The sequence below is a fragment of the Drosophila mauritiana genome, chromosome 3R, assembly GCF_004382145.1.
Source record: "Drosophila mauritiana strain mau12 chromosome 3R, ASM438214v1, whole genome shotgun sequence".
NCBI classification, from domain to species: Eukaryota; Metazoa; Arthropoda; class Insecta; order Diptera; family Drosophilidae; genus Drosophila; species Drosophila mauritiana.
The window spans coordinates 7,952,814-7,973,940 of record NC_046670.1 but is presented as its reverse complement, the minus strand read 5'-3'; the positions used below and the strand labels follow the sequence as shown (position 1 = coordinate 7,973,940).

General features: G+C 48.6%; 9 protein-coding genes across 10 annotated transcripts in view; 6 read left to right on the top strand and 3 right to left on the bottom strand.

Annotated features, from left to right (window-relative positions):
- The window catches only part of LOC117143102, a 38,208-nt gene extending 27,700 nt beyond the window's left edge, over positions 1–10,508 (top strand). Inside the window, exons 4-6 of one of the 2 annotated variants that reach the window (XM_033307582.1) lie at positions 1,255–1,530; positions 3,875–6,552; positions 8,995–10,508. In XM_033307582.1, the coding sequence (XP_033163473.1) occupies positions 1,255–1,530; positions 3,875–6,552; positions 8,995–10,082 (4,042 nt within the window). In that variant the 3' untranslated portion in view covers positions 10,083–10,508. The remainder of the gene's footprint in view (positions 1–1,254; positions 1,531–3,874; positions 6,553–8,994) is intronic. The other variant, XM_033307583.1, reaches the window with a different exon arrangement.
- A 9-nt stretch (positions 10,509–10,517) lies between these two features.
- Positions 10,518–12,037, bottom strand: LOC117143105 (WD repeat-containing protein 91). The gene is made up of 3 exons (XM_033307587.1): positions 11,708–12,037; positions 11,511–11,651; positions 10,518–11,449 (listed from the first exon to the last, which is right to left on the bottom strand). The coding sequence occupies exons 1-3, from the start codon at positions 11,949–11,951 to the stop codon at positions 10,872–10,874; spliced, it is 963 nt and encodes a 320-aa protein (XP_033163478.1). The 5' UTR covers positions 11,952–12,037; the 3' UTR covers positions 10,518–10,871.
- Positions 12,038–12,096: 59 nt separating this feature from the next.
- LOC117143109 (UPF0488 protein CG14286) lies at positions 12,097–12,836 on the top strand. The gene has a single exon (XM_033307591.1). The coding sequence runs from the start codon at positions 12,152–12,154 to the stop codon at positions 12,752–12,754; it is 603 nt and encodes a 200-aa protein (XP_033163482.1). The 5' UTR covers positions 12,097–12,151; the 3' UTR covers positions 12,755–12,836.
- Positions 12,837–12,929: 93 nt separating this feature from the next.
- LOC117143106 lies at positions 12,930–14,174 on the top strand. The gene is made up of 3 exons (XM_033307588.1): positions 12,930–13,210; positions 13,268–13,816; positions 13,876–14,174. The coding sequence occupies exons 1-3, from the start codon at positions 13,094–13,096 to the stop codon at positions 14,101–14,103; spliced, it is 894 nt and encodes a 297-aa protein (XP_033163479.1). The 5' UTR covers positions 12,930–13,093; the 3' UTR covers positions 14,104–14,174.
- Positions 14,145–16,829, bottom strand: LOC117143103 (glutamyl-tRNA(Gln) amidotransferase subunit A, mitochondrial). The gene is made up of 4 exons (XM_033307584.1): positions 16,689–16,829; positions 16,388–16,635; positions 16,085–16,327; positions 14,145–15,177 (listed from the first exon to the last, which is right to left on the bottom strand). The coding sequence occupies exons 1-4, from the start codon at positions 16,719–16,721 to the stop codon at positions 14,175–14,177; spliced, it is 1,527 nt and encodes a 508-aa protein (XP_033163475.1). The 5' UTR covers positions 16,722–16,829; the 3' UTR covers positions 14,145–14,174.
- LOC117143110 (NADH dehydrogenase [ubiquinone] 1 beta subcomplex subunit 11, mitochondrial) lies at positions 15,328–15,991 on the top strand. The gene has a single exon (XM_033307592.1). The coding sequence runs from the start codon at positions 15,418–15,420 to the stop codon at positions 15,868–15,870; it is 453 nt and encodes a 150-aa protein (XP_033163483.1). The 5' UTR covers positions 15,328–15,417; the 3' UTR covers positions 15,871–15,991.
- Positions 16,830–16,898: 69 nt separating the features above from the next.
- Positions 16,899–18,132, top strand: LOC117143107 (pyrroline-5-carboxylate reductase). The gene is made up of 2 exons (XM_033307589.1): positions 16,899–17,915; positions 17,977–18,132. The coding sequence occupies exons 1-2, from the start codon at positions 17,137–17,139 to the stop codon at positions 18,038–18,040; spliced, it is 843 nt and encodes a 280-aa protein (XP_033163480.1). The 5' UTR covers positions 16,899–17,136; the 3' UTR covers positions 18,041–18,132.
- LOC117143104 (pre-mRNA-splicing factor 18) lies at positions 18,099–19,241 on the bottom strand. Its single transcript, XM_033307586.1, has one exon. The coding sequence runs from the start codon at positions 19,155–19,157 to the stop codon at positions 18,135–18,137; it is 1,023 nt and encodes a 340-aa protein (XP_033163477.1). The 5' UTR covers positions 19,158–19,241; the 3' UTR covers positions 18,099–18,134.
- A 226-nt stretch (positions 19,242–19,467) lies between these two features.
- Positions 19,468–20,420, top strand: LOC117143108 (coiled-coil domain-containing protein 124). The gene is made up of 2 exons (XM_033307590.1): positions 19,468–19,995; positions 20,063–20,420. The coding sequence occupies exons 1-2, from the start codon at positions 19,541–19,543 to the stop codon at positions 20,247–20,249; spliced, it is 642 nt and encodes a 213-aa protein (XP_033163481.1). The 5' UTR covers positions 19,468–19,540; the 3' UTR covers positions 20,250–20,420.
- The last annotated feature ends 707 nt before the right edge of the window (positions 20,421–21,127 follow it).

The following is a 21,127-nucleotide window of genomic DNA, read 5'->3' as shown; positions in this document are numbered from 1 at the left end:
CATTTTAAGCAAAAATGCTTAGTTTTTAGTAGCGAAAATTGCAACTCAACTACTGCGAATTTCAAGAATCTAGTTGTATAAAATTAGTAATAATTAATTATTCTCTTAAACTCAACGTGCAACAGTTTGAGATTCACTGTGCCTTACTTCACGTACAGTTTTATGAGATCTGGCACATTGTTTTTCCCCCTTTTTTCCAATTTTAAACATGATTTTAATGGGTTTTTTATGCAAATTTCGCGGCAACTATTGTTTGTTTTCTGTTTCATGACGCACAAAAAAGTATAGCTATTAACAGCATGGCTCGCATAGCATTTAGTATATGGTATACATTTTTCCAACGTTCAATTGTCTGCGTTTGGAGCACGAGATGTTTGCTCATCGAGCGCATCGGTCGAAACAAAAAATGCTTAAATAAATTAATTCAATTACGTATGAATATTTACAATGCGGCCACACAATTATGCAAGTGTCGCCGACCCGGCCCCACTCCCCTCCGCCCAACCATTGGATCCATTGGATCCACGGACACTCCCCTCCACCGATTTCCACCGCCATTTCCATCCCGGCCATGGCTCATTTGTTCGGCTTTTTAAACTCCGAAATGGAGCAGCCACATACGAGCCGTATTCACGCTCCACCGATTTGGAGCACAAAAAATGTGGTTGGCTGGGCTGGCTGGTATTAAAGCGTAAACAAATTGTTGTTTGGATTACCACAAAAGTGCACTTCAAACTGCGCGAGGTTCCCATTCCGCCATCAGATCGATCACATCCACATCTGCAGGCACTCAGAAAAATATCTTTAGTCGCTTTTGCATAACTCAAAAATATGCTAAATATTATAACAAAACATTTTCTTCATTAAAAGCATAGGAATTATTTTCAATACATTATGATTTTAATACTCATTAAAAGCATTTCAAATCCAGTTTGATCGGTAAATAGACTAACACAGAAGCCAGAAGATTTGAAGATCATAAATATGTATTTAATGCTCAAAATGCTTTGACCTTCTAAAACTTTTATTTATGATATGGGAAACATTTTTAAGCGAAATTACAGTTATCTTTTTGAGGAAATTCCAATTCAAATCCAATTCAAATGCTGGAACCACATTGCACAACAGATTTTTTCGTACCAGAGAGTTTTTAGGGCAGATCTCATGGATTATATAATCCTCTACCATATACCATTTTCAAAGCATGATTGATTGAGTTTCTAAACGATCTATACATTCTGCCGCCCACAACAGATACCCCGCCGAAGTGATTTCGGTGAACACCAGCGGTAAGCACTTCCAGCGGATGTGTGCGGCGCGCAAGTCGACCAGTGGAGGATACGCAGGTGGCGCCACCGCCGGATCCTCGAGCAGCACATCGCCGGAGAACGCCGGCCAGGCGGAGGGCAACAACCTGGACGACAATGTGCAGACGGTGAGCCGGAGGTCAAGATCACGCAAGGTGCGCGGAAAGCGGCGGAACACGATAGCCGGCATCGATCAGAAGGAGATCCAGGATGCGGCCAATGGGTATGTACTCGTGTCTATCTACCGATCTATCTGTCTATATGTGCTCCTACATGGACAGGTGTCGCCTGTTCCCTCCTTTCCCACCTTCGTTCGCCTATCGAACTGTACAAAGGGCATACTAAACTCGTATAACCATGTGTACATACATCCTGGAGAGGTCCTTGTGGATCTGTCCAGAGATTCTTCCCATATACTCGTATTATTCGACCTATTCTCAGTTGCATTTTCTTATGAGATTATTGTGATATCAGCCCAGTTAGCTGAACGATTTGTTATGCTGTTTAGTTTTCTTCGTTTGCCTAATTTCGTGTACTTTAATTGCGCCCTTTTATTGTTTAAACAAATGCCTGGCCGAGTGTACAAATCGGTGTTTTGCGCCATTAACTATTAGCGTATATACATATTGTTTACCCAATTAGCAGCACAAATTGCATGCCACCAACTGAATGTCTCTAAATTACAATTAAAAACTAAAAAAAAACTGAATGTTGTACAAAGAAAATTGTAAATAAATTGTGTTATTAGCTATACGTAATTAGAAACTCTAGCCAAATTCAAATTTTCAGCCGCCTTTTTTGCGAAATTCAGTTCGAAACCGATCCGGCAGCGGAAACTAAATAAAGCCTTTTTGGATGATTTTCAAAAGCGAATTTGCAAAACAGCCTAACAAATTAAACAATTTTCAGCAGCCACAAAAATACAATAATATTCTCTTAACACACACATACACACACACACAGTCATACATTTCATGATCCATCCGAGACACCCACCCTTTCGTCGCCCCCGCATTTTTATCCTGGTCGCGAACCACCCACACACGTCGGCAACATTTGTTGCCAGCAACATGCAGCATGCAGCACTCGACTCTAGGTTGTTGGCCCATTCTGTCAGTCAGTCGGCCCACTCTCGGCCATTTCTGGTGCATCATCAGCATAAATCATGCGAGAGGCTGGTTCCGTAGGATTTGCTTTGCCAAGACCCAAAGGCTAACCGTGTCCCCTCGGCAACACCAGCAACAAATGCCGCATTCGAGATGTTTTTGGTTTATTTTTTTACTTGGGCTCACTGCTTTTCTACTTTTCCTTGTGCTTTTCAAATGGCACACACGACGCCTTTTGCTAAAAGTTTCATAAATCTTATTTTGTTTTGTTGGCCCGACTTTCGGTTGGCGTCTGCCCACCAACTCCAACTCAAACTCAGTCCCCAAACTCGGCGACGGCGTCATTCCATTTGACTGCGTTCTACATACTATATAGAGTATATGTGCAACTTGAAACCCCAACTCAGACACACATATATGTGTGTATGTACGGGTGCCCCATTATGTCAATGCTGTTCGATATCTGTGCGATCAGCAGTCGAAAAAGCGGAGCACAGCGAAAACGTTGAGCCCTGTCCAGTGGCTGCCAAACTGTAAGTGCATTTCGTGATTGTTTATTTCTGTTTCTGTTTGTGCACAGAGAGAAATGCTGAAAATAATAGTAAAACAATAGTAAAAAACAATATTAGAAATGCCATGCTTTGATTTAAACCTGCTTTCGATTATATCTGAAGCTGTAAGTTAATCAAATAATATTGAATATTTATTATAAATCCAAAAGGGTTTTCTTTCTGTTTACTGAGATAAAGTGGAAATGTTTTAGCAATGACTGCACTTTGGGCACCCGCCCCTCTTCAAATCCCCGAAATCCCCTTGATTCAAGTTGTTTGCTGGCCCAGAATCTTATCGCCAATATAGTGCCTCTCCACCTCCCGATCGCTCCCAGCATGCCACACACTTTTGTGGGGGAAAAATTCCGGGAGAATTTACCCACTCGAAAACTTAGATGTTGTAATCGCCTTTAATAATCCACTGAACAGCCGCAGCGGCGTGGGGAAGATGAAAATGGAAAAATATAAATGTATTTGGGAAAATTAAACTTTGAACTGCGCCATTAATTAGTTTTCAGCCTGTTGCTGTTGTTGTTGTTTTTAGCCCCAGGCACGTCGTGTATTTTGCATCTGTGTGTGCGTGCGTGAAATTAACCAGAACCATAAATTAAAACCCAAATCAAAGTCGAAATCAAACATCGTGTCTGAAAATTGCTCACAATAATTTTCACGAGGAAGGCAAATCTGTACTACTCACTCTCTCTCTCTCTCTGTCACTCACTCTCACTCTCTGTCTCTATCGCTCCGCCCCCTTCATCTCTTCATCTCGCACATGTCCATCCATCATTACCAAAAATGCTAACCAAATACCAAACATATTTTCTCTTTTATGTTCTCTCCTAAACACAATACAATATTTGCACAAACGAACAAACAAAAATCCCACAAAAAAATTCCATCATGTAAACAGCAATGGGGAATCCAAGAATGCCTCGAATGCCACCTCTCCGGTGGCCCCGGCTCAGCAGGCGGAGACCACCTCGTCGGATGCCAAGAAGTCCAAAAAGTTCGGACGCAGCAAGTCCAGCGACATATTAAAAAAGGAATCTGCTGCCTTGCCCTACGACAAGGGAAAGAGCACCCTCACCCGGCTGAACTCCCTGAAGCAGTGGGGTCGCAACCGCTTCAAGTTCATGCAGCGCACCGGCGAACTGGGCGACCAGTTGGACACCAGCGGCTGCAGCTCCCAGAACAGTTCCGCGGAGAAGGCGGACAGCCATCATGGTTCGCCGGCGGGCGAGAGTTCCAAGCGCGACATCGACGACGAGTGTGTGGTGCATCATCTGGTGGCCCAGAAGAGTGAATCTCGGTTTTCGCACGAACGAAAGCCCTCGTATTCCTCCTCGGAAAAGAGCATTAGTGTGTCCAGCAGTGGCCAGCTCAGGGGCAGACTGCAACTGTCATCCGGACCGATGGCAGCGGCCCACGTAAAGATGCGGGAAACAGCCACTCTGAACCGGCAGCGGCGGAACGGTCTACATGCACTGGCTGGCAAGGATGAGCAGCCGCATTCCTCGAGCGGCAACTGGAGTGCCAGCTCGGAATCGGGACGCGCCTCCATTGGCAGCGAGATCACCATGCAGCCGAAGTCGAGTGCCTCGAGTACATCGTTAAATGTGTCCAGTTTTCAGCCAGGCGGAGCGGGCAGTGGCCCACCATCCTCCATGCTGAGCAGAAGGAGATTCCTGAACACCTCCGCCTCCAGCAGTGTGACCAGTGAGGGCACTGCCACGCCGGAACTGCAGGCGGAGGCAGGTGGCTATCCAGGTCACCTAGATGATGAGACGAGTTCCGCTTACAGCTGCGACACAGAGGGCTACTACACATCCTTCCACATGGACAGCGGACTTCGAACGCTGAAGGAAGAGGAGCCATCCACGATGCCAGGTACTCCGCTCCAGACGAGCCTGCACACCAGCAGCTACTCCTTCGGTAGCCAGTCCAATCAAACAGTGCTCAATGCGGAGAGCGAGTATGAGCTGTTTGGCAGAGGATCCACCTCCACGACAACGAGCTCCGCAGGCACCGTGTGCACAGCTTTGCTGAGTGGCGCTGCCTCTGGGCCGGATGTGCCCGAGCGGAGTAGCTCGCTGGGCAAGCACAGTGGTCAGAGCCGAAGCCAGAGCACCAGTGCCAGCAGCAGCACGCTGGAGAGGAGCTACAGCAGCAGTACCATTGGCAGCACCCTGGAGCGCACGGGAACCATCAAGAGGAATGTCAAGATGTCGCCAACCAAGGCAGGTGGTGAAGTACCGGAGAAGGATGACCAGCAGGAGCAGGATCAGCAGCTGGAGTTCTCCGAGAGCTCCGATCTGGAGGGCGTGGAGCGCATAGAGCGGATCAAGCAGAAGACGGCCCTCACCTCCAAGAGAATACCCTCCATGTGCATCATTACGCCCACAACGAGTGACGACGATGAGCACCAGGCCAATGATCCGAATCGCACGCTCACCAGTCTCACCATCGATGTGGAGCACGAGGAGCAGGACGAGGATGAGGCGGAGCAAAAGACGCCCACGAATAGCAAGGACCACAACCTCAACGAACTGAAGCAGACGCCCACGAAAGCGCTGAGCGGGATGTTCGAGAAACTGAGGGTGAAACTGGTTCCGGGCAAAAGCTCTCCGGCCAAAAATCAAATGCAACCCAAGCCCGCCAACGCGAGTGCCGTGAATGACGATGAGCTTTACGATTTGGCCGGCGAGTACGTCACCATCGCAGACATCAGCAACAACAACAAGAACATTGGGCGACGTAACACGGGAATGGGTATATACTATTCCAATGACATAGTTTCCAAGAGGGTTGAACCATCGACGTCTGCCGTTTCCGAGTACGTTTCGCTGAACGAGCTGCCACAGCACTTGCGTTGGCACGCGGTCTCGTCGAGATCCGCTCCTGCAGCGGAGAGCGAGTCCTGCGCACAACAACAGCTGCCCGTCGAGCCGGCAGCTGCGACGTCCCAACCACCACCACTACCCCTCGGCGGCAGAACGCAGGGGGTGGGCGATGGGGTGCCCATGTACGCGGAAATCGGCGAACTGAGCGAAGAGAAGTCGCTCGCATCGACGGCAAATCGTCGACTGCGCCCGAACGCCGAGGGGAAATTGGTCTACGACTCCGACAGTCTGAAGCGGCGCAAGGGTGCACACACCACCTTCGCACCTGGGCCGTACGTGAAGAAAACCGAAAGTGCGCTCCACAGTGCTGAAAGTGCAGCGGCGGCAGTAGCATCGTCTCAGGATACATCAGGAGCATCAGGAGCCATCAGCAGTACCAAGAGCGCCAAGCTCCTACTGCTCACCAGCGGCGGATTAATCTCTGGCAATCGCAAGGTGGCCAACGTGAGGCCCATTGTGGCCAAATCTCCGCTCAGCAGGAACGTCAGCGAAATGGCCACCTACCAGGCAACCAGCTACCAGGACCAGAAACAACTACTGGCCAACCGAACGAATCCCTTCTACGAGACCATTGCCGCACCCGTGGCCAATCTGATGATGCCCTCGCCGTCGGGCAAGTCCAATTCCTCGACGGGCTCCACAGCCACCAGTTCCTCCTCATCGGCATCGGGTCAATCCGGTGAAGAAGGTAAGCCAGAGCGGCTCCCGTCAGCCAGCAGCCGCCCCTCAGCTTGCTTACCCACAACTAAACCTCAATCCGAATCCGTATCCTTATCTGCATCCGGTTTCCCTGTAAATAACACTGCCACCACTGAAACGTCTGCCAAGAGCACCCTTAATCACCACATAGCCACCAAGTCAGCGGGCAGCATATCAAGTGTAAGGGAGCATCAGCCCCAGCATCCAAATCAGAACCCCAAAGATGGCGAGTCGAAAGTGAGGGTTGTTGAAATGGAAACTACCACCCTGGGGGATGCGTTCGAAATGGGGGAGCAGCAGGGGCCACCCCTTCCGCCGAGGGCGAAAGTTAACGACAAACAACACCCCACCAAGCCCCTATCGATTGACCCAATTGCGTTGCACTTTTCCATCGCTGGCAATCCCGGCCAGCCGCGCACCGCCCTCAAGCGGAACAACAGCTACCGGCTGGCCAACGATGAGCTCAAACTGGAGATGAACAAGGAGAATCTCTCCGTGTCCTTCGGCTCCGAGAGAGCACCTAGTTCGGGTGCAATGCCCCTAAGTTCCGTGCATCAGCAGCACGCAACAAGTTCCCTTAGGCTGCGCAACCTGAGCAACCACCTGCCCACAGCCACCCACTCACCTGGCGGGGAGCGGCGGATAGCCAAGTCGTTTGAGCGCCTGGTGGACGAGTTTTCGCTGTCGTTAACCACGGGTAACGATTCCTCCTATCTGAAGAACAAGTCGCTCGAGAACTTTGATGACTCACCCGCCCTGTTGTCCGTAGCTTCGCCTGAACAAAGGCCAGACAAGAACGCCTCAAACTCCTCAGATTCCGAATCGGAGGAGGACGAGGAGGAGTTGGCCCCGCCTCTGTCCCAGTCCCTGCCAGCCCCAAAGTACCACAAGTCCTTTGTGGACAGTGTGCTGCTGCGCCCGTTCAAAATCATCCTGCCCAGCGATGAGAACGGCAACCGTCGCCAGCGCATTCTACAGAAATTCGAGGTTACCGAGATATGGTAGTTAGCCCGTCCGGGTCGACACTTGAGCAAACACTACCACCCACACAAAACCCTAATTGCCGAGATTGGCACGGCTCAAAGGAGCGCCTGACCCTTGAGCCACCACCCATGTAGTGATGTAGTGTGTGGGCCTTATTAAAGTTGCATGCACTTGGCCAGACCTGTGCGTGTTCAATGGGCCAAGATATAGAGGGGGGTCTGAATGGTCCTGTCCTGGGGTTCAATGTTCACACTTGATATGCTCCAAGCTGGGCTCCTATTTAAAAGTTAATTTCCCTGAAATCCACACATGCATATTATACTTACATATAAACCAGCTGGCTTTCGAAACTTAATAACCTGCGCTGTTTACACAGTTTGCACTCCAATATCTTTACACGGAACTGAAATATATACTAAACATATTCTTACTCACAAGGTTTTGTTTTAAATCCCAGCGTGTGTATAAACAAAGTATTATTGCCTTTCGATTTATAATTTTTTCCAACGAATTATGCTCGTTTAATTAGTTATGTGTGTTGTTCTTAACATTAGAATTAGTGAATAGTACTTGTTAATTGTTTACCCATAAGTATGTTTGTAACTAATTATAATTAACATAAACCAACACATGATTATTGTACATTTTGTAAAGTTTTTTGCACCGTTCACGTCTTGTACATCCACATAATGCTCAACTATAACGATTATTACTTAAGTTTAAGTTCCACGACTATGATGCTAATTTTTCGAGTTTTTAATTTCAAAATTTCCTACTCATTTTGCCAAATTTTGCGGAGTGTGAGGCGTGCAAAAGACTTCTATTGCATTTTCTTAACCAAATTGCTTGTGTGTGTTTGTATATGTTATAGAGTAGTAATAGTAGTTTTTTGCACACCCCGTCCGACTAGCGAATGATGATAACTAGTAGTTGCACGAGTAGCTGAAAGATTAGCACATGGCCTAAACAAGTTAAGTTCTCGGCTAAGTTCAACCACATTCCATAAACGAAATCCAATTTACCAACGATCGTAAGTAATGTTTAAAATACGAGAATAAAAACGAAAAAAGAAACGAAACAAAAATTCGGCATTGACATTATCATTGGCATTTGGTTCGCGGTTAAAGGAAGCCCCATACCTACAGTCGAACCATCCCACCCAAAAGCATTTAAGCATCCACCACACTCGCAAATATTCATCCCAGCACCCAAGCACCAATCGGCATTTGTATATATTCGCTCAGTTCATTGGGATTTTTGGGATTGGGACACCGAGGTAATGTCATGCGAAAGACCCAGGTACGTATGGAACCGCTTGCCCTGAACGCTTGTTATATTTGATAGCCCTAACGATCTGCACTTGAAACCGCTTACTAATCTCAAGAGGAATATTGGTTACGACGCAGAGACTGGAATCTAATCCACTCAATCATTCTTCTATCCGCAGGGTATCAACGTTTCTCTAATATCTATGAGCAAGTGCAGCCAGCACCGAGCACCCAGCCACAGGAAGATGCGACTGCCACGCCCTTCCAGCGCAGTGCGCCCATCTACTGGACACTGCAGAATCGCCGCAGCCAGCCAAGGCCACAGCCCGCTGGCAACGTGACCTGCCGGGATGACCTCTACGCCACGCCCATTCGACGGGCCGACCGACTGCCACGCCCAGTGGCTGCTGCTGCGCCAACAGCAGCGGAAGGCAACAGGAGCAACATATCGCCAATTGTGCCAAGGAATCGTGCAGGAGCCTTCCTCACCTCCACGCCCACGAGGGGCGGAGAGGGAGAACGCGATCCGGAGAACACACAACTTCCCCCCATGAAGCAGCCATCCCGCAACTGGACCGATGACGCACCCGAACGCCTCAACACCTGTGCCGATCGCATTGGCCAAAGCAAGACCACGTTAATGGACTTCAAGAAGCTGCTGCTAGCCAAGTCCGCCAAGGCGAGTCCGGTCCAGAGGAAGGTATCCGCCGTGGAGCTTCTGAAGAAGCCAGCCCAAGCCAACGCAACGCCGCCCGTTGTTAAGCCCAGCGGCCCTGGACAGAAAGTAGCAACAGCTGGAAGCAAACCAACGATCAACACCAGTCTAAAGCTGCTAGATCTGAGCGGCTCACCTAAGACTTTCGCCAACCGGAGGATGCTTCGGCAAGGACAGTTTGGATCGCCCTCCAAGACCTTTGCTCCAAAGATGCGAGGACCCGTGAATATGGTGGCTGCAGCAGCGGCACCACCGCGAACTGACATCATGTCCACCACGATTCCGGAGGCCAACAGCGAGGAGGATCACTCCAACACCAGCGGAGGATCGCGAGCAAGTTCCGAGGCGGGCGAAACGGTGCCCTCCAGCTTCGACTTGAAGCGGAACTTCTTTTTGCAAACCGAGGAGAACAACTTCATGCGCGGGGAACTGAAGCCCAGCTTTGCCAGGTCAAATGGAGCAGCCGGAGGTGGCAGCACCGAAGGCGTCAACAAGTACGTGGCAGCTCCGGTGGCGAATCCTCCGCTGCCCTCGTTTGAAACGGCGTTGTAGAGTGGGTCTAACCCACTCTATCTGTCGCAAGCTATAATACATATTCCATAAGAAAAGATATCCATAATCAGATGAGCAATTCCCTTCCGTAGCCAAGCCGAAACTGCATTTATTGACGGACGGAATCGAGTCAGAAGCGATGCTACTTTATGCAACATATACATATATCACTATATATACACAACACCTTTATACAATAAACTGTATTTTTTAAATTGTGCTGCTTGTATAAACGGAGATGTTTTATACACGAATACGAATCGTCTGTACACCTACAATATATTTATTTGTAATTTTACGTTATTTATTGCAATTATGTATTACGCTACACGCATTGCTCTTTGTTTTGTAGTACACTTGTACGTCTACGAACTGATGAGAATCGCTTATTGATTAAAAAAAAAAACATTAGATAACACTTGAAAACTACTGGCGTATCTTATTTGGGTGGTTTATTTGTCTGCAGAATTTGGAATGATAAAGAACTTAAAGAAGCTCCTAAAGAAATCGTATACTTTCTCACCTTAAAAAAGAATTAAGATAGACATTTGTTAAAATTTCTTTTTATGTATGATGTACGATCATAAAATATTTGGGTATTTAGCGTTTATGATGCGGTTTTACAGGAGTAGACAAAAATGTATAATATGATATATGGAATGCCTACGTATAACTAATTTCAAAACTAAAGGTCTAAATTTTGATCTCGGCGCTTCAACATGCTAATAGACACTTAAGATTACCTTTTGGAAAATACTTTTGGGTTTGTCTAGTTACGTAAGTGGGTTCCTAAATCCAACTGCGTCCAAGACTGCCAGACCTGCGCTTGGTGGACTTTTCTCCTAGAGAGCTGGTTGTCTGGTCCTTGCGCCCCATCACAGGCGAGCTGCCCGATCCGATGTTACGGATTAACTGCTTGAGGCTTCGCGCCTGGGCGTCGCTGGCCTGGCTCACGCTGTTCGCCTCGGAGGCAATGATGCAGAAATCATCGACTATGTGTCCGGGAGGACTGATGTCGAAGGGCAGAATGTCGCTCAGGCTCTGCTGCTGGCGATACACGCTGCGTCGGCGGGCTCCATTGTCGACCCCACCGCCGAGAGAACTACCGCTTGCTCCGGCGGCCTGGGTCATCTGGTTCAGCTCCTGTTGCAAGTTGAGTACCCGGGTGCGTAGCCCAGCGTTGTCTTCGCTGAGACGCTGCATGTGGGCCGCTTCCTGCTCCGCCCGCACGAATGTGGGCTGCGGCAGGCACTGGTATACGGTGGTCAGGAAGTTGCGCAGCGACAGAAGCAACGTATCCTGCCATTGCTTGGTGAAGAACAGGGCAAAGGTGGGCGACTCCTCAGCATTCTTGCAAAACGGAAAGTCTGAAGAGATTCAGGGGTTATAAAAAGTGGTTATTGACAGGTATTATTAAACGATATTTACAGAACCAATCCTTCCACTCGCTTTGCTGCTGCAGATCGCCCGCCAACTTGTTAAAGAACTCGGACACCTTCTCAGGGCGATTGCTGCTGTAGGCGGTCACCAGGTAGTATTTTAGGAGGCTATTTTCCAGTTTCTTGACAGCTGGATGTTAAATAGTGATTAAACTGAAGGAATCCTGTGGGAGAAGAAGAACTTACCAACGGCGTAGGTATGTTCCAGCTTGGAAAATATATTGTTGTCCAGGTGAAACCACAAACTCCTGAGAGCCTGAAGGTCGGACGCTTGCACGGCATTATTGAATTGCTCCAGAATTCGTTCCGCACGGAAGTGCTGGTCCTTCTCAGTGCGCTGCTCCAAGTCGAGGGCCTTCAATGTGCTGGAGAAACCTCGAAAAACTAGGTACTCCCTAAGCAGGTTGTCCAGAAAAGCGACTTGTGCCATCGTTTGATTCTTTGTTTAATAATTTATTGCTATTTGTACAATTTTCACAATAAGCTTCGAGGAAAGAAGAAGACAAACAGCTGATGGCACAGAGTTGCCAGACTGAAGACTTTGGTATTAGGAAAATATCGAGAGGCACAGCTTTTTTGTTCATCTCTAACTGTCAAGAGCACATTTTGTAAACATAAAATTTTTTAGCCATGCACAAACGAAGAACCGCCAAATCGATTAACAAGCCACCGCCAATCCAGGGAGCAATCAAGAAGCCCACCCCGGTGGCGGAACCACCGCCCATCGACGCCGATCTCGTCACCCAGTTCGAAGTGGAGCTCTGCTGGTGTGTGCAGCAGTTGCAAACTGCTCTCGACAGCGGAAAACTGGCCCAGAAAGTGGCCGAAGATACCGCCAAGAACATAAAGGTGCTGACCAGCTCAACAGCGCCGCTCATCAGGAAGCGGCAGGTGATGAAGCTAGCTCTGGGCGACTACCGAGCGAAGATGCAGCAGGAGGAGCAGAAGTTGCTACTAGCCTCCAAGCAAATCAAATTCACACCAACGGCTGAATCATCCAAAAAGTCTAGCTTCGTGAAGAAGTCGGCGCTCCTGTCATCTGTAAAGGACTTCCGCTTTAACTTTCCCTCTCCCGCCGAAGACACCAGCTCAAAAGAGCCTCATCCAGCCAAGGACTTCGATCCCAGCAGCCTTCAACCAGCTGAAGCCGGAACCCCGTTTAAGTTCAACTTCACCATCGCGGAGGATTCGGCCAACGACATTAGTTTCAGCGGTCTGAACTTAAATAAGTAATCTACTCTTTATACAAAAAAAAAAGGTTTATATGAAGCATTTAAATAAAAACTTGTAGGCATAAATGAATGGCCATTCAAAATTATCAATAATTTTAGTCTTTAAGGCAGTGACAACGGTCATGATTATTGGTTTTAAAATATTTATATTCTATTTGTTGCATTAAGGAGATGTATTTTAAAAGTAAGATAAGTGAGCACTTATTTATACCGCGCAGTGTGATCTTTGGGGTTATTTATAGCTCTGCAGAGAGTATTTCCATGCTATATTTACGTACATTGATGAAGTCAAAAGACCACGGATGAGAAGGGATTTACTCAGTCCGATTCGAATCAGCAAATGGCCAACAACGCCCGCATCGAAAACACGTCCTCCGAGGGACATGAAGGGGACGCCACCTGCGTAGCGTACTTCGATGGACAGGTGTTCTCCGGAGGCGCCGACGGTAAAATAAGAGTGGGTATCTACCGGGTTCCCACATCGCTCTCTTAGCTAATATTTATTCCCCTCCAGATCTGGTCACCGGAACTGCAACTTTTAACCACTGTGAACGCTCACGAGGCGTATATATACTGCATGGCCATCAATCAGCACGGAAAAGTCTACTCGAGCAGCTGTGATGGCCAGGTGCACTTCATGCTTCCTCCCTATGGAGACGAGTCAGTGCAGGAGTTATTCCGCTGCGACGACGCCATCCAGGCCATGTACTGCGACGGATCCGTGCTTTACACGGGCGATGACAAGGGCGTGGTGACCACATGGACCAACGATCGCATGCTCTTCAAGTACAGCCTGGTGGAGGAGGTCAAGTCACTGGCCGGCGAGCAGAATCTCATTTACACTGTTCGCGACCTGGACGTGGTGGTGTCCCAGGTGGCGGAGGGCAAGTCCGGAAAGTACAGCAATAAGGCGGTGATTCCAGGTAAGTCTCCGCTCCATCTTCTCGGGCCCATGGTGGATGGCAAGCGTAGCTATCTGGCCTTTCCCGATCGCTCTGGGATGGGCTTGCAACTGGTCAACAATCTTTCGCAGCAACAGTACTCCAAAATTTGGCACTTGCCGGTGAGTTTCCTGCATTCGTAGATCCAAGCTATAATATACGACTCTTAATTTTATTTCAGGACTGCCATGAGTGGATCGTAAACGCCCTTTGCGGGAATGAGACTTATTTGTACTCCGGCGGCTATGACAAAAAGGTAAAGGGATGGACCGATCTGGGAGCAGGAAAGCCAAAAGCCCTGGGCGAGGTGGAGGTGGGCAGTTGTGTGAACAGCATATGCTGTGGAGCCAACAACACAGTATACATAGCAAGCAGCGATGGATTTATTCGAAGTGCGAAGTTCGTATAGTTTTATGGCCATCTTGTCGTCTCAGAGAATAGAAACCCTTGTAACAATTAAACAGAATTTATTTAAAAGTTTTACAAACTAGCCTTATACTGTTGCGAGTGCTCCAGGCTGTCGAATTCCACCTGCGCCTCTATCCAGCGTGCCACAGTGAGCAGTAACTGCTCGTTGAGGCTGTTGCTCATCAGCTGAAGGCTCAAGGGCAATCCTGCCCGGGACAGACGAATCGGTATAGACACGGCGGGAATTCCAGCCATGTTGGCTGGTTGAGTGCAAAAGTCCTGCACGGCACACTGATCCCTGTTGGTCAGGGAGGCGAAGTCCTTGTACAGCGGAGCCTCTGTAAGAGTTGTCGGCGTGAGAAGGATGTCCACCCGCTCCTCTTTGGCCGAGGAATCGAACACCTTAGCAAAGTCTTCTGCGATAAGGCGGCGCACCCGCAAAGCCTTCTCAAAGTAGTGATCATAGTTCTTTTTCAGCAGCAGAAAGTTTCCCGTGAGTATGCGTGTCTTAACCACCTCGTTGAATCCCTCGGCCCTGGAAAGCGCATACAATTGCTCCGTGCTGCGCTCGTCTGCAGCCCGATGGCCGTACTCGATTCCATCGTACCTTGCCATGTTGCTGGCCACCTCGCACTGATTAAGAATGGTGTACACGAATATACTTGCTGCCGTATTGGGCAGGGAAACCTGTCTGACAGAGGCACCGCTACACTCCAGCAAATCGGCCACCTTAGACCACGTTTCCAGAACTTCGGCGGAGAGACCGTGGCAATGGTATTCCTTTGGTATTCCTATGCGCACAGTACTCAGGTCAATTTGCCCAACTTCCGGCATATTTAGCCTGGTAAAAGGCTTCCTGATGGTTGTGGAGTCCAGTTTATCCGGTCCTGCCACTGTATTTAGGATCGCCACGCAATCACTGACGGAGCGGGCGAAAATGCCGGGCACGTCCATGGAATTGACCAGCGGGATGAGTCCGTGCCGGGAGACGAGGCCGTAGGTTGGTTTTAGCCCCACCACGCCGCAGTACGAGGCCGGGTTTCGGGTGGAGCCACCCGTGTCCGAACCAATTGCTCTGGAAAAGCGGAATTTAAGAATAAACTTTAATAATATTTATTTCCAGAAAAGTTCCTATGAATTCAAATAAAAACGGTTCGTGGCAAAATACCAAAAAATACCGCATCGAGTGGCTACCCTCTCGGACAGCTGACAAATTGCAGCAAACGTTCACACTGCGCAGCTGTCAGAAATTCAGCGATCAAGGGAAAACTCGATTATTTACGAAATTTGCTACTAAAATTTCTTCCCCAAAGCGATGGCTGCGCTTTTTCGTCTGACCAACCGCGCCGTTGCGCTGCAGCGTTCCCTGGTGGCCAACCAGGCGCCAGTAGTGCGGGCAATCAACACGTCGCCGAAGAAGGATGAGACCATCACGGCCCCCACTTCACTTACGACCGAGGACTTCGCCAATCCGAATCCCAAGAACTGGCAGAGCTACGGATTCGACTACAAGGACCAGGTGGAGGATCGCAAGGCCACCAAGGCGACGTTCTTCTTTACGGTGACACTGTGCCTGGTTTGGGGCAGCTTCTACTGGGCCTACCTGCCCGACACTCAGTTCCGTAACTGGGCCCAGCGTGAGGGCTTCTTGGAGCTGCGTCGCCGCGAACAGGCCGGCGTCGATCTGGTCAGCCCCAACTATGTGGACCCAGCCAGCATTACACTGCCCTCGGACGAGGATCTGGGCGACACCGAGATCATCATCTAAACATTTAGTGACCCTAAACTTAGTATGTTATGTAATGCGAATGCGAAGTGCGGTCAGTGCGAGTCCGCTCATAATCCGTTAATAAATCTGCAAGTCTCGCCGTGGACACAGCTGCTTTTTAGCCCTCTGGTGATTAATTTTGATCAAATATGCTACATTTTCTACCATCGCGTTTGAGGTTAGGTGTTCAAAACATAAACAAGCTAGTACTCACGCATAGCAAAGACCCGCGGCTACGGCGGATGCAGAGCCTCCAGAACTGCCGCCCGCAATGCGCCAGTGATCCTTGTCTAGGTCCTCGCTCCAGATGTTCTTAGTCGGCCCGTACAGGGAGTCCACAGTGCCGGCGCCCATGGCAAACTGATCCATATTCGTCTTGCCCAGGATTACAGCGCCGGCTTGTTTAAGTCTGGAGCACACAGTGGCATCATAGGGCGGCACAAAGTCTTGGAGCATTCTGGCAACGAAGGCTACAAGGATAATATTGCTGTGATGCTAGGATCCCATGGTCTCCTACCGTGAGGCACAGGTGGTGTGTACATCTTTCGTGCAAAAGTTGTCCTTGATGGCAATGGTGACTCCATCAAGATCACTAATCGGTTGTCTTAGCTTATAGCGCTCCTCCGAGTCCTGGGCCTGCTGCGCCGCCTGTTCCGGCGTGAGACGCACAAAGGCATTCAAGGTCTTCCACCGCAGCGCATCTTGCAGAGCTTCTTCAGTCACCCGGCGAGGAGACAGCTGACCATCCGAGTAACTGGCTGTTAGCTGTTAATTATACTGGGTTAGAAGTGGTTTAGCTGAATGATGAATGAACCCACCTGCTTAATGCTCCACTGTAAGTGACGCCGCATTCTTTTTAGTTTGGGAGCAGCTAAATTTTAACTTATTCACCCAGTTTTCGGAGAGCAATCCGCGGAAGAAATCATAACAAATAAATTCAAGTTGCAGGAATGGCAACTTATCTGGTATTTAAGTTTTTTTTGGCGTAGAATATCTGGTCACACCAAAGCTCAGGGGAGTACTTAAGGGGATTTGTTTATTTAGGCGCTAGCCCCTAAAAATAGTTTTGTCTAGCTACGCCCATGCAATCGGCAGCTGTTATTGATTAGAGGAGCGATAAAAGTCCAGCCACCTCAAATATTGACACTAGGACAAGCTCGAGGGCCATAAAGTTATCTAACATCAATCAATTGCTCAAAATCATCTGGAGTGCCTGTTACTATATCGGGCAAAGACGTGTCTAGAACCTCAAAGAGTTCCTTAAGCATGGCCAAGTTGGACGAAAAGATCGGCTTCATCGGGGGCGGAAACATGGCCTACGCCATAGGATCCGGACTGGTGCGCTGTGGGATCGTGAAGGCCAGCCAGGTGCAGGTCTCCGGTCCCCACATTGAGAACCTGCAGCGTTGGCGGGATCTGGGAGCTGTGACCTGCGACGACAACTGCATGGTGCTGGAGCACACGGACATAGTTTTCATCTGCGTTAAGCCGCACATGCTAACGCCGTGCGCCGCCCAGCTTAAGTACAAGCACGTGCCGTCGGCCAAGGATGCCAGCAAGCTGGTGGTGTCGGTTCTGGCGGGTACCAGCCTCCAAACGCTGGAGGAGGCCTTCAGCTTCATGGGCAGTTCGGAGCTGAAGGTGATACGCACCATGCCCAATACATCCATGCAGGTGGGCGAGGGCTGCACTGTTTACACTGGCAACGCACGCGTTTCGCATCACGACTTGGAAAAGATTCACCTTATGCTCAACGCCCTGGGACTGGCACAACAGGTGCCCGAGTCCATGATCGACGCCGTCACCGGGGTAGCTGGATGCGGTCCGGCATTTGTTTACACCATCATAGAGGCACTGGCCGATGGAGGCGTCAAGCAGGGCGTCCCGCGTCAGATGGCTCTTCAGTTTGCGGCTCAAACGCTTCTGGGAGCGGCCAAAACGGTGCTGCTCACTGGCAAACACCCGGCGGTGCTGAGGGATGAAGTCTGCTCTCCCGGTGGCGCCACCATTGTAGGTGTTCATGAACTGGAAAAGGGGAACCTCAGGTGGGTAACCATGAAGTTGTTCATTACACTGTTGTTTTACAGCTTTCTTTCGTGCTTTCAGGTCTACTTTAATAAACGCCGTGGAAAAGTCGTCACAGCGGTCCGCTGAACTGGGAAAGAAGTGAAAATGTAACCCCCGCGGAACCTCCATTGCTCTCTACTTATATAGATAAACGCTTGATATTGGTATTACAATAATGACTAACATAAAGCTCAAGTTTATTCGCGATCCTTCTTGCTGACGTACTCCACGCACTTGGAGGGATCGGTGGGAAAGTACTCTTGGCACTTGGTCATCAGTCGTTTGAGACCCTGGATGTACTTTCGCTGTGTTTCATCGTTCATTACATGAGCTACGTTTTTGGAGAAAATCTTTTCGCGACCCGTACGAGCGTGGATACCCACCATAGTGACACCAATGGGCCAAGGCGCGTTTCCGATGGCCATTTCTAGGTAGGCATCGCTGGCTGTGATGTAGTTGCGGTTGAGCAGGTGTTTGCAGATGTCTCGCAGACTGTCCAAAATGTCCTCTGGCAGGGTGTGATGCTTCAGCTTGCGAAACAGCGGCTTCACGTACTCCTTTGTCTGCGTGTAGATGACGCGGGTCATTTTCACCTTTGTGGACATCTTTTCGTGCTTGCTGTAGTTGGCGATCTGGTCGTTCCACAGCTTGAGCAGGAAGGTGAGCAGCGTGATGATCACATCCATGTCGTAGTCCTTGTTGCGGCCCATATTTTCAGCCATTGTCTGTATGCTCTCCCACGACACGGACTCGTCGAGCTCAGCGAAGTCCGACTTCTTGTCTTCCTTGGTGGTGGGTGTGTTGGCGAACATCTCCTGCAGGTAGGCGGCGTCCACCTGCTCCATGGCCTCCTGGAAATCGTTGCGGAAACCGCGATTGGCCTCTGGCTGTGAAATCTCGCATTGTCGCAATCGGTCAAATGCCTCGGGCTCCGTCTCGCCAAATATAAGGATAGGTTCGCCGCGTTCCCGAAGCCTCCGAATGACCTCCGTGCGCGGCAATATGTTCTGGCCATCGGCCACAAAACTGTACGCGCCCTCCGTCGTTTGTCCTTGTGCCTCGACGGACTCCTGCTTTATGTAGCCCACCTTCTGCAGCACTTCCTCTGTGTTCTTGGCGTTCAGGTCACCGCGTCTGAAGTACTTCTTCTTTTCGTCCACCAGCTGCTTTTGCTCCAGCAGCTTGCGCTTTCGCGCTATTTCAGCTTTCAGAATATCCATGTGATTGTTATTTGTTGTTAATAACAATGTGGAGTAACCAAAACAAATGCCTTAGATTATAGTGAGACCAGGCGGAGAATTTTTACATACAAATGCGTCCACTAAAATAGGTATTCTATTTGTTTATTTTTAGTTTTAAAGTGATTTATAATTCGTTTTATAATTTTAACCAATATTCATATAAATAGATATTTCGCAATTTATTTAATTTAAATGCATTAATAAGACATTTAAAAGGTATTTGAGCTATATATTTTTCTAGTATTTTTTCTTCGTTACTCTTTGGTAGTTTAGCACTCTAGCGCCGCAGCCTGGTCACACTGGCTCAAAATCAATAAAAAATAGACAACATTTTAGGATCGGAATTCATTATAAAGGACACAATGCCAAAGAAAATGGGAATCAACTCGAAGGCGGTGGAGGCCCGCGAGCGCAAGGAGGCCACCAAGAAGGCCACGCAGGAGAAGAAGAGCAAGGAGGCGGAGGATCGCCTGTGGCGCGATGACGACAAAAATCTGGCCAAGAAACAACAGCGCAAGGACGATGAGGAGCGCAAGCGGGCGGAGGCGGCCAAGCGAAAGGCTGAGGCCAAAGCGCTGCTGGACCAGGAAATGTCCTCAATCAACACGCATCGCAAGCAGCCGCTGGCCAAGATCAACCGCCAGATGATTCTCGAGGAGATGGAGAAGAAGCAGCGCGTAATCGAGGCGATCAACGAGGCCAACAAGCCGATGGCCGCGCGAGTGGTGGTCCAAAACCATATCGAAGAGAATCTGAACCGATCCATGGCCGACACGGATGTGGCGTCCAACATTGACGAGGCCCTCGTGGTGCTCAGGTGGGAGTACCTTATTTGGCACATTGTTTTATCAATATTAATCTATTTCTATTTCATGCCATTGTAGTGTAAATGACAGCGAAGAGGACAAGCATCCCGAGAAGCGAATGCGCGCCGCCTACAAGACCTTTGAAGCCAACAATCTGCCCCGCATTAAGGCTGAGAATCCTTCCCTTCGCATGTCCCAGTGGAAGCAGCTGCTGATGAAGGAATGGAACAAGTCCCCGGACAACCCATTCAACCAGGCGCGCTAAGTGATCCAAGGATGAATTTCACCAACTCCTCGAAGAGTGTGCGTACTCTAGTGACTGTTTGCTGCCTAGCAGCAAAGAAATAATCAAATCGTTCTGTAGCACCTTTGAACTGTACGCAGAATGTAGTATATAAAAAAGAAGTGGACGGAATAAATTTATTTATTTATTTAAGCCCAGTGAGTTGAATTTGTGTTGATTGCAAAAGGTTGAAGCATCCAAGGTAAATTGATACGAAAGACAAAAAAAGAATAATAAGATTAACAACCAACTTTCTTAAGTATTTTATATTAGGATCAAATCTTGAGATATTGGTACTTATCTTAAGAACTGATTACTAGTTAAAAAGTCGACACATATTCGGTTGTAATGATTTCATTATGCAAGAAGTCAATAAAATTATAGAAAATCGGGCGAATAAACATTGCATTGGATAACTAAGATCCGAAAGTGATAACGGACAGCTTTTCTCCGCTCATTGAATGCCGAATTTTTATTTGCCACCGGCTGAAAACTTTGTGGCCCTGAATCCGATTCCGGTTGCGTTTCTGAATGAAGTAATTATATGTATTGCTTTGATTGCTGTTGTCGTTCCAGCGTTTTGTCCATCACTTTTTTTTAGTGGTGCAAAATACGGAGAATAATAAGTGCTTCCGCTTTCACTGCTTGCTGCTTGGAAGTTTGGTGGCGTTTTTTGGACCAGAGCCACCAAAATATTTTGCTGGTCCGTCGAACAAATGCACGTAACATCGGCCAGTTAAGTACGAGCTTTAAGTCGTTAGGCACCTCTTTTTGCGCATTAAATGCGATTTTATATAAGATATTAGGGCTTAATTGTCCGATTTTCGAAATAAAAAGTTTCTGTCTTAATAGCTGTGCTT

Excerpts from the sequence above, each read along its gene's own strand:
- LOC117143105 (XM_033307587.1), bottom strand. The coding sequence starts at position 11,951 with ATGGCACAAGTCGCTTTTCTGGACAACCTGCTTAGGGAGTACCTAGTT. Across the intron at positions 11,652-11,707 it reads GGAACATACCTACGCCGTTG|CTGTCAAGAAACTGGAAAAT; the intron begins GTAAGTTCTTCT and ends TTTAACATCCAG. Across the intron at positions 11,450-11,510 it reads CGAGTGGAAGGATTGGTTCT|ACTTTCCGTTTTGCAAGAAT; the intron begins GTAAATATCGTT and ends GAATCTCTTCAG.
- LOC117143109 (XM_033307591.1), top strand. The coding sequence starts at position 12,152 with ATGCACAAACGAAGAACCGCCAAATCGATTAACAAGCCACCGCCAATC.
- LOC117143106 (XM_033307588.1), top strand. The coding sequence starts at position 13,094 with ATGGCCAACAACGCCCGCATCGAAAACACGTCCTCCGAGGGACATGAA. Across the intron at positions 13,211-13,267 it reads GCGCCGACGGTAAAATAAGA|ATCTGGTCACCGGAACTGCA; the intron begins GTGGGTATCTAC and ends ATTCCCCTCCAG. Across the intron at positions 13,817-13,875 it reads CCAAAATTTGGCACTTGCCG|GACTGCCATGAGTGGATCGT; the intron begins GTGAGTTTCCTG and ends ATTTTATTTCAG.
- LOC117143110 (XM_033307592.1), top strand. The coding sequence starts at position 15,418 with ATGGCTGCGCTTTTTCGTCTGACCAACCGCGCCGTTGCGCTGCAGCGT.
- LOC117143103 (XM_033307584.1), bottom strand. The coding sequence starts at position 16,721 with ATGCGGCGTCACTTACAGTGGAGCATTAAGCAG. Across the intron at positions 16,328-16,387 it reads CACACCACCTGTGCCTCACG|AATGCTCCAAGACTTTGTGC; the intron begins GTAGGAGACCAT and ends CTTCGTTGCCAG. Across the intron at positions 15,178-16,084 it reads GCCGCGGGTCTTTGCTATGC|AGCAATTGGTTCGGACACGG; the intron begins GTGAGTACTAGC and ends CCGCTTTTCCAG.
- LOC117143107 (XM_033307589.1), top strand. The coding sequence starts at position 17,137 with ATGGCCAAGTTGGACGAAAAGATCGGCTTCATCGGGGGCGGAAACATG. Across the intron at positions 17,916-17,976 it reads CTGGAAAAGGGGAACCTCAG|GTCTACTTTAATAAACGCCG; the intron begins GTGGGTAACCAT and ends TCGTGCTTTCAG.
- LOC117143104 (XM_033307586.1), bottom strand. The coding sequence starts at position 19,157 with ATGGATATTCTGAAAGCTGAAATAGCGCGAAAGCGCAAGCTGCTGGAG.
- LOC117143108 (XM_033307590.1), top strand. The coding sequence starts at position 19,541 with ATGCCAAAGAAAATGGGAATCAACTCGAAGGCGGTGGAGGCCCGCGAG. Across the intron at positions 19,996-20,062 it reads GAGGCCCTCGTGGTGCTCAG|TGTAAATGACAGCGAAGAGG; the intron begins GTGGGAGTACCT and ends ATGCCATTGTAG.